Below are 10,650 nucleotides of genomic sequence, written 5' to 3'. Positions count from 1 at the left end.
TAGTTTAAAACACTAGTCCTATATTAACTTGTGGAGTTGAGTAAATTTCTGCTAGTTTTATCAATGCTTAGTTTCTTACTATTGCAGTTGTAGAAAATCGGCAGTGAAAGCTGTCATTTTGAAAGTGGTTTTCTACAATGAGAGAAGTGCAGTATTTGTTGGTTTTGGCAAAATAAACCCAACAAAACAAACTTGTTTGTTCAAATCAACACAGTTAATTTGAAATATCTATAGATTCTTGATCTTCTGGTTTAGAAAATCTAGGCTAGGTAGAATAATTTGTATAAGATTACCATACCTCACAGACATTACCATTTATGCCTCGTCTTGTGAGCATTTTTGTTGCAAAATTTGTAACATGCAGTCTCTTTTCTGTTTCTCTTTGCAGCTATTTTGGAATGAATTATGGTTTAGGCTTTCCCATGTTAGCCATGGATGTAGCGCTTTCTCCCATGACAACACAAGAACTGGATCCCATGCCATCTGATGCATCTCCTATGCTTATAAACATGACTCCAACAGTAGAACGAGATGGGGAAGAGGATGTCATGAAGGAGCTTGATTCTGGCCAGCAGTATGAAAAGCCTCCTCCTCTACACACTGGGGCCGATTGGAAGATTGTTCTCCACCTGCCAGAAATTGAGACCTGGCTTCGGATGACATCTGAAAGAGTCAGGGATCTGACATATTCTGTCCAGCAGGATTCGGACAGCAAACATGTGGATGTGCACCTGGTACAGCTGAAGGTAGGATGAATTTTATATTGCAGACTTTTCAGTGAAGATGGTTCACTCAAATCTTCTACTTGCAAATTAAACAAAAGGGCTTTTCGTAACTGCTGCAATATGACAGCCTATGTTAAGTGAATAAGTCCTTTTCAGGGAGATAATACAAACTGTCATTCTCAGATCTTTTTGCAACATTACTTACTGATCACTTAATTCAACAGTCACAAGCACATTAACTCCACACTCCAAGAGCAGTTAATACAACCTGACCAGACAGATCAGAAATGCCCAGAAATGGTCATATTTATTTTAACAGGATTTAGTAACCTAAACCTCCCAAATTTGTGTCCCAGTATGCATGGCTACTCATCTGAAAACTAAGCAAATTTCAGAGGCAGTAGGGTGGAAAGGTGGTCTAATGTTCGGCCTTCAAGTCACATAGATTGAACTCAGGTGGGACTACATACAAAGTAGTAAACGTATAGAATATTTTTTCAGATCTGAGTCATGGTAAGAAATGTGAAGTGAGAGGAATTGAATAGTAAAAAACAATAAATCAACCTTCCCCTCACACCAGCAAGAAAATGTACTAGCAAAACTGGACTTTGTCCCCCCAAATCTGTATCTTATGTAAACTAAAAGAGGAACAATCACCCTATAGCCTGACAACTGAACCTAAGTACCTTTAAACAATTATCTCTGTCTTGTTCCCAGATTTAAATTTTAATGATGAATCTTTAAAGATATTAAAGAAATTCCAGGTGAAATTCAAACAAACAGTGTCTAGGACTGTATTTGTATGTTTGTCTGCATTGCTTGGTTTGCAGCAGCAGATGAAGCATGCTTTTGAAGACAGCAATCTCCAAAAATAGCAGGCAAATACCTCTTCAGACTGAGCTGTCTTCAGCATTGCATTCTGAGGCCTGTTTATGTGAACATAGTCTTCCTTCATAGTCAGCGCAATGGTATTTTATCTGTGTTTATTTTAGGACCGGAGCTGTAGTCTGTCTTAAAATACAACTCTGTGTACTAGCCCTAACCATGGAGCAGTTGTACTGTAATCAGTTCTAACCAAGGAGAAAGCTAATCCGGAGGTTTTTTTATGGTTCCACCACTTTACTGAAAAATCTGGGATAGACATTGCTAGCTTTTCATGAGAGAAAGGACCATGTCCACAGCATGCAGTAGGATTTTAGCAAGTATGCCTGAAATGTATTTCGTAACAAAACTTGCTGGACTCATTGCCAGCTCTGATCTGGAATTGCTTGTGGCCATCTTAGTGCACTGCTGAGCTGAAACTAAAGGGCTTGAGGGGCTTGTGGATGGTATTTGCACACAGCTTTGGGCTGGCTTAGAGCACAGACAACTAATTTGTTCCAATTTACAGAATAAGAATATTCTGTACACATAACTCACTCTCATACATCTACTAAAATGTTTTCTGTCCAGATGGAGGTCAGTGAATGAATAACATTCTCCTTTTTAGTATTTATTTGTGCAGTTGCAAGTGTCAATGGTAGCTCATAAAATACTTTCCTAATGTTTTCTTCTATATAAGTGATTGCTGTAGTACCTAGGAATTGTTTCAATCTAAGAAGAAATCTTTTTGATGTGACTAGACAAAAGGATAAAAGGGACAAAAAGGACAAAGGAATAATATGAATAAATCTCAATTATCTGGTCTGCCAGCCTGGGGGGGCTGTCACTGACACTGTCAAATATTCTGTGTACATACTAGACTCACAGGGAATTGTGCTTTTCCTGTGTGTTTATATACATGTATATCTGTGTGTGCGCACCATTATGAATTGTATTTGAAAATATTTTGAAAATATTTGATATATTTTTATTTTTTTCACAAGTAACATAAAAAAACTTTCTGCAAGATCTGTAATAGTAAAAAATAGTAAAAAAACAGTAAATGCATTAGGGATATGTACAGAATTTCTGTAACCTTTAAACCTGTGTACAGACAAAAACAAGACTGTAAAAGCAAGTGTTGTGGAAATGCTTTTATTCAGACTTCAGCTATAATTTAAATTCTTTTTCTTTGTATCATTCTGCATTATATATCTTGATGAAAATCAGTTAAGCAAAAAACAACACGCAAAACCTCAGAGCCTCTTTTTTTTTATCCCTTCTGTGCTCTGATAATGCCCCTGGAGAGGCTCCTTCCAACTGATCTGGATCCTTCTGTAATTGTGCCCATACTGGACACAGTGCTCAATGTGAAGCTTCACCATTGCTGAGTAGGTTGGAGAAAGTATTTTATGTGTCTGTCAAATAACACATGCCAGCTTAGCATATCTTTTATATTATTTGTTTTCCCCACAGCAGCAGGAGATATTTGATTCATGTTCAGCTTGTGATTCACTGTAATGCCCAAACTTCTTTGCTGCACTATGCATTTTTCATTTCTCTTATCCATTATATCTGTGAAAATTTACATGTAAGATTTTTACCTTTGTCTGTTACTGAATTTATTTTATCAGTTTGTTAGTAGGGTGTTTTTTTTTTCTTTTTTTTTTTTTTTTTTGGTCTTCCATTTCTCAAGTGTGTCCATGAACTTTTTCAGTTTCTTCTGGTATGTTTGAAGTATCTCTCTCAAGCACACACTGAAAATTTAAGAAGCCTTTTCTCTACTCTCTTGTAGAAATCATAAAGATAAAAATGAATGTTACAGACTCAGGGACTCAGGATGAATATCTGTAACATAAAGTTTCTGAGTATAATTATTAGACTGCAAAGGCAGTAATAAAGCAAACAAGTTTTTATTTTGTCATAGGTTGTTTTCCTCAGCCAGGAGAGGTCCAATTCCCTTTTTATGCAGCTTTCTATTCTTTTTTGGATGTTTAAAGTTTATTTTCTTCCTCTGGCTGTCAGTTGGCTCTTAGTGATGGTGCTGGTATGAGGATGTAGGCCATAGCAGGCCTTTTATGTTATTCCTTGGAAAATTGCTCTGATGAATATTTTGTCTGTATCCCAATTGTGGATTGGTCTGTGCTTCTGCTCTTTCTGTAATGAAGAACGTTGTTTCTGTGCTGTGGCTTGTTCCCTGAGAATTTTGGTGTTTGGTGCCAGTCTCTTTTTGTGCTACATGACTTAGGGTTTTACTAGCCACCACTGATCCTTTGAAAAATACTTGTTTCTCTCACTTTTGCATTGCCCTTTCTTAGAACTAGCCACACAGCATGAGTGGGAGGTTTGTCTTATGTTGTCCCTTGGGAAATTTCCTGGAAAGCTCAGCTTCACATGAGTGCTTCAGTAAGCTAGATGCATGAACCATAACTCTCAGGGTTTCGGAATGCACTATATTAGTCATTTATCTGGTCATCACTCTTAACACAAGCTGTGCTAAGATACATTTACATCTCTAACACATTCAGTATAGCTGTTACAAATTGCAAATATTTGTAAAAGAGGAAAAATATATGCTTTACTACAAGCAAATTTAGAGTGCTCTCTCTGTCCTTGTATTGTGTGAATGTGCTGAGATGCTTTCATGATCCATTTAGCTTTTTTTATGCTGAATAAAATATGCTTGCTTTCACAGTGAGTTCTTTCCTGGAATCCTCCTGATGTCCAACTTGGATTCAATTCCAGCTCTTCTGTTTTACTTTAGATCCCTTAACCCTCCCAGGGAAGGATTTTGCGCTTCAACTATCTTTCTGGGGAAATAAACCCCAACAAACCCCAAACAAACCCCCCTCCGCCCCCCCCGTCATTTGGGTGATCTAGCATAATCTTTTGTATTTAAGATGCCTGTTAACTTCTGACTTATTGTGGAGAGAATCACTACACCATCAATGCAAAACCAGGCTACTGTAGTACTGTAGGTATCTTTCTCATCCTCTCCTCTTGAATTCAGTAGGCTTTTAATAATTAGCTAATATTAGATATTGCTGGGTTAATGAATAAATACTGTGAAGGCCTGGCCAAAGGATTTTTCTGAGTACTTTTCAACTTTTTTTTTCTGTATCAATTCCTTTTCAAGAGCAAAAATAAATATTTCCGTCAGATGTTAAAATAACTCAAGGCTGAGTCTGAAGATTCAGAAGTTCAATTTCTTGTAGTTTGAAACTTGGAACTGTCTTTATCATAACCTGTAAGTGGACTTACTCAATGCTAGCAGCATTGCTGACGTACCTTGTCTACCACATGTCTTTTTGTCACACTGCAAACAGGGCTTTTCTTTCTTCTCACCTTTGGTTTGATGATTCTCAATGGTTCTATTATTTTAAGGCTTGTGACAATATACTTTGCTTCTGCAGTTGTACAGCTTTTCATCTGTGCTACCTAAACTACCTTTAAGTGCACAGGTAAAGTTTTCTCAGTCTGAATCTCTAAATTGTATTGACAATGCTATATCATAAGAGAAGTTGGAGAGCATTGAACTGTATTCTGTATAGAGTGCAATCCTGGAGACATTGCACATGCTGTTTGCTCACCTACCAGGTCAGTGCCTTAAAGGATAAAACTGATGACCAAGTAAATGTCAATTTTCCATGTACTAATTAGGTTTGGAAATTCTGTGCAAAGTTGCTCAGATTTGCCAGAACTGGTGCTAGTCTAAGTTCAGAAATGCGAAATTTTAGGCAGCTGGATACTTGTAATGGAATGAGCAATAGAGGTCTACCTGTGGTATTTAGATATTCACAAACTCAATGAGCAATGTGATTCAGGACTGCATTATCGCCTACATTCTGTCCTAATATTTATTCTGCTCTAGTCATTAAAGTCTGTTAAGAATGCATTCCTGAAGGCTCAGTCTTAAGTTCCTAATGAAAAAAAAAATGTTCTAATTGCTTATAACATTTCTCAACAAATACATGAATTTATTGGATTACTGCTAGTTATGAATTACTGTTAATGCTGAATCCATTTTTGGTGTTCCAAATATTTTATACTAAGTAAGTACCTGTTAAGCCTATTTAGGCTTTTAACATGGTTTTAACTTCAAATACCTGAGTAGTGCAAGTGACAATATTGATTTATTAATAATCAGACTGTTTTTCAACAGTAAGTTTAAAAAAAATAATAAACAACATTTGTAAGCTAATTTTAAGTTATGCTCTAGTGTAGTTGGAGATAATGCTGACATTTCAAAATGAAATTTTAGGTCTTTCATGTTTAGCTAATGCACATTAATAACTATTTTTTAAGCAAATAATGGCAGGTTAAATCAATTTTTTTTTTAAATAGGTGGATTTAAACTGTGCCATGCAACCTAATAGGAAAACAGCTTCCTCTTCCTTCTGTCACTGTTGTTCAGTCTGCGCAGATACAGTGAAGTTAAACTGATTTTCATTCTCCTCTTAGAATTTAGTAACTAAGTCTATTAATATAACCCATATTTGTGCAAACTCAGTGCCCGCTGATCATCTGCTGGGGTGCCATAGGAGACAGTATGAACACAGAAAGAGCTTATATACTTTACTGGAGATTCAGTTGCCTGCTAAAGAAAGCTGGTCTTGCTAGAAAAGTGAGAACTGCTTGGTTAGTCTGCTGTTATCCAAGTATCAAGGGAACTAAAGTAGCTAAGAGCTGGAAAAGGCTTAACTGGTAAACCCAGTGATAATGGAGGATCTGGTTTGCATAATTTATCAGGATAAATGAATGAATAATATATATTGCAGACAGTGTTCTGGACCCTTTTTAACCTTGAACTTTCTATCTAGAAGAGCAGAGGAACGATACCAATAAAAAATTACTGGAATTACTGCTTTTGTGATTGATTTGATTATCCGTTATAGTGGTAGAAGATTCCAGTACTGGATATCCCCTCAGGCAAAACGATTTTTAGAAAAAAAAAAAAAAAGTCATGGGTTACCTAATTGACTCAGTTGGGGTCTGTATGCATGGCCTTTGGAAAAAAATAGTGAAAGATTTGTGTAGCATCTAAGCTTCCACTTAATGTAAGGGTTCAATCTGAACATCTCCTTAAAACAACAAGAGTTATTTCAAAAGCAATCAGGTAAGGATACACTGAGCAAAATAACTGTAACCTGTGTCATTCCTTCCAAGGAAGTGCTCTTCTTACGAGGGTAGAGATGCATTCATTAATTTGAGCCCTGCATTTGATCACAGAAGGGTGATACGTAATTCAGGGAGTTGCGGATATAAGAACAGACTAGCATCTGCAATGCTATGAAGGTCTTAAGGTTGTTCTAAAATAGACATTGGAATTATTCAGCAGTCAGGAGACTTTGGAGAAAAAAGGTGAACATTTGTTTGTGGAAAAGGAATTGGAGCTCTAAGATGAGAAAAGTGGGTGTTGCACCACTTAGTTTCTTCATCTAGTTCTAAAAATAAAAACTGCAAAATCACTCATTTGGGTATCTACACTTCAGAAATATATGCAGTTATACAATATATATATGAATGCATGTAAGTGCACTTTGAAAACATATATTGATTATTTCCCCCTCTTCTCATTTCACATTAATCCTACATTAAAATACGCCAATACAGGCTTTACAAAATGAGCTAATGTACTCTACCAGTGGTCTCTGGAGAAATATTAAGGTAAATATCAAATTCCAGCACAGATGGTACCCATTACCATCTTCTTTAGTCTGTATCCTAATCTGACTGGAACCCAAAAATTTACTAGATATAATGATGTAATGATATAAATCCTTTCCTAAGTAATGAGAAAATGTTAAGTCATTGTGCAAATTAGTTACTCAAAACATGTGAACATAATAACACCCACTGATGTCCATATTTACTGGAAAAAACTAAATACTATTTCAATGGTGTAAGTAAAATTTAGTAATGTCAGCTTTTTAAATTAACGGTCATTGATGCTACATAATTATTTATATTTGAAAGTAAGGATACCAGTGGGAAATTTTTGTTCCAGTATCTGTGACTTGGTTGAAATAATTAATTTTATAAAATGTATATTTGTAATTATCTATTTGTGTATATAAACAAAAGCATACACACAAAAAGAAGTGCCACATAAAAATCTTCTTGGTATTTTTTTTTTATTGAGGACTTGTTTAAGTCGATATGTGTTTTAGAAGGTAGGATATAATGTTTTATAACAGCCATCTATGAACGGTCATCTTCATGAACTGTTAAGTTTACAGATGCTTTCTTGTTTTGCTTATTTTAGTAGGCTTTGTGGACCTATTTCTTATTAGGCATTACACTGGTAGGGTTTGTTGCTTTTTCAATTTATAATTATGTGTCACTTATATAAAAACTGTAGTATGACATAAGGGAGTAGTCAAAGAACAAGCACAGAAAATTGCACAAAATGTAAGGAATTCTTTAGTTTGCTTCCTTATTGCCTGATGGGCTTTTATTATGAGAGAGTTGACAGAAGAAATTTCAGGTTATAGGATGATTGCTCTCTGAATACTACAGATGCAGCATGAATATTTCAATACAATCACATACTTGCATTTTAGTAAGAACAAGTTCCACAATTGCGATTTTTTTTAAATATCCTTTATAATTTGAGAGGTGAATTACATGATTTCTTCCTTAGAATCAAATCCTTTTCTGTATAGTTAACCATTAAAAAGCCTTCTGTGAATTGCAGTTGAAATCTCAGAACTAACAAACAAGCAAGCAAAAGGGTTTTGTGTATTTTCCTGTGGAGAATGTAATGACATGTCTATATAGCTATGTTTATACTTTCGAGATGTTGCCCTATGCATAGTACCCATCCTGTGAGTGGGCTGTATGAGATGTGTTCTGGGGGTTTGAGATGATGTTCATGTGGCCTTGCCAGAGCCTGAGCTGTCACCGTGGGGTGGTCTGGGAACTGTACTGGACCTTTAGCTTTTCTAAAGGATTGCTCTGGAGCTTGACTTCATTGTTTGCAGCTAATAAATATAGCTGGGTGGCAAGCCTGGGCAAGAGCCTAGGTGCAGGCAAATGTCTGACTGACATTGTAGTGGTAGCAATGTCATCTTCAGAAAAGGTTATAAGCACAGACTAGGTATGGATTGTCTTATGCTTCCTTGGAGTTGTGTAAAGAAGTATTAGCAGTATTACATTCATTCATCCATCCATTCAAAAGATTTGATCTGAAGATTTTAGTGTGTTCCATGTATCCATCTCTAGTGATGAGCAGAATCAGAAATAGATGAGCAAGCATCCTCTTTGAACAGGAGCTGAACCATTTACAGTGGACTGTGCAGAAACAGGGAGGAAAAGGAGAATTAATGCCTACCAGTTCCATCTGTTAAAGCCTTATGAACGCTGTCTTCTCTTTCTCCCTGTTGTAAATGATTCCCTGGGGGAAGGTAATAGCTTTTGTGGAGTCAGCTATAATTCTATGCCTGTCTTTTCAAAAGATGGTGCATGTTTTTGTTTTTAGATGTTTCCATTTCTTTTTGGGAAAAACTCGTGTAATTTAGAAGGCAGAAAGCAGCACTATGTTAGAAAGCATAGCATTTTCAAATTCTGACATATCATAAGTTTTCACAAAATATAAAATCTACTGAATGTAATAATACATTGTAATTTCCCTTACTCATCTAGCAGCATACTTTCTTTTCATAATCTATATTAGCTGAGAAAATGCATCTCATAGGTTTCAGTGAACTATATTGCTTTTATTCTCCTCAGTTTGCCATGCAACCATATCTGCCCTTAGCCATGGTTACATGCTTCAAAAGGGACTTGAAACAAGTTACAATATACAGTCTTATCTTTTGATGTGGACATTCATCTTCTTGTGTTCTGATGAGTACGTTTGCTTCTGATCACAAATTATGCAGGCATTCAAAAGGTGAAACAGCAAGTAACATTTCTGTAGAATAGGTTCATAATTTATCTGGTAATATATAGGGAATAAATGATTTTATATGTGCATTTCCAATGTGATTGTGATCTGACATTCTCAAATAAGCTCTTTTTAATTACTGACATATGTATAGGGGGTATATATGTGTGTAAATGTGTGTGTGTTTATATCATGTTTGTAATACTGTGAATGAAACTCAGTGCCAATCCTACCTTGGTATTTGTATATCCACTTATTCCTCATGCCCTTCTGGGTGGTTGGTTGTTTTCTTGGTGTTTTTGTGTTTTGTTTTTTTACTTCACAATGCTTCCAGATTATCTGCCCTAAAATATTTGAGCTACTACACTACATTTCACTTCAGTACATCACTTAGTTTGTGCACGTGTGTAAGACCTCGGAGTTTGCAGTTCACCTTGTTCTTCATAGGAACCAAAGTAGCAATCATACTTAAAGAGTGATGTTCTATTGTAAGTGGTGCAAAGTATCTGTACTTTTAGATACAATATATAAACAGCCCCCAAATAATAGAATTGAATTTTAAAAGCTATTAGGTTATCTGGGATGAGCAAATGGCTTATAAACCATTCAGCTAGCTTGTATGACAGGTCTGGATGTATTTTGTCACTACACCCCAGCACTCTCCAGCAGCTAGAAGACAAAATCATCAAATGGAAGCCTGCAAAATCATTAGCCAACTATGCTCTAAAAATCAAAGAGCTGAAATACTGAACTGACTACTCTCACTTGCTCTTCAGCAGATGCAAGCAAGGCTAGAAACCTTTTAGTTAAATCCAGTATTTTGAGGTAAATGAATTTCACAATGTGTACACTTAGAATATTATCAGGTATCATGAGACTCGTAATAAAACACAGGGAACAGGGATATTTCAAAGGGCAGTACAGTAGGATTTTTATCATTATGGTCCCTTTTAAGCTATCCTATGTTTTCTATGTTGAGGTAATCTGGACTTCTTTCATATGGCATTTTTACTTGAAATGGATGATTTTGATACGTTAGATTCAAATAGCAAATGTTATGTGTTGTATTACCTGTAAATGTGTGTAACTTCATATGGATTCTTGCATATGATGTGCACAAATATAGTCATCTGTTCAAAGAGTAGTTTAAGTGTCCCCATTACCTATGAATATGGT

At 35.9% G+C, this 10,650-nt stretch overlaps 1 protein-coding gene across 1 annotated transcript in view; it reads left to right on the top strand.

Annotated features, from left to right (window-relative positions):
- Window positions 1-422: 422 nt before the first annotated feature.
- AKAP6 (A-kinase anchoring protein 6) overlaps window positions 423-10,650 on the top strand; it is a 227,488-nt gene continuing 217,260 nt past the window's right edge. Inside the window, exon 1 of the mRNA XM_031049124.2 lies at window positions 423-746. Coding sequence (XP_030904984.1) covers window positions 423-746 — 324 coding nt within the window. The remainder of the gene's footprint in view (window positions 747-10,650) is intronic.

Source organism: Melopsittacus undulatus, chromosome 4 (genome assembly GCF_012275295.1).
Source record: "Melopsittacus undulatus isolate bMelUnd1 chromosome 4, bMelUnd1.mat.Z, whole genome shotgun sequence".
Classification (NCBI taxonomy): domain Eukaryota; kingdom Metazoa; phylum Chordata; class Aves; order Psittaciformes; family Psittaculidae; genus Melopsittacus; species Melopsittacus undulatus.
This window is presented reverse-complemented; position numbering and strand designations above follow the sequence as displayed.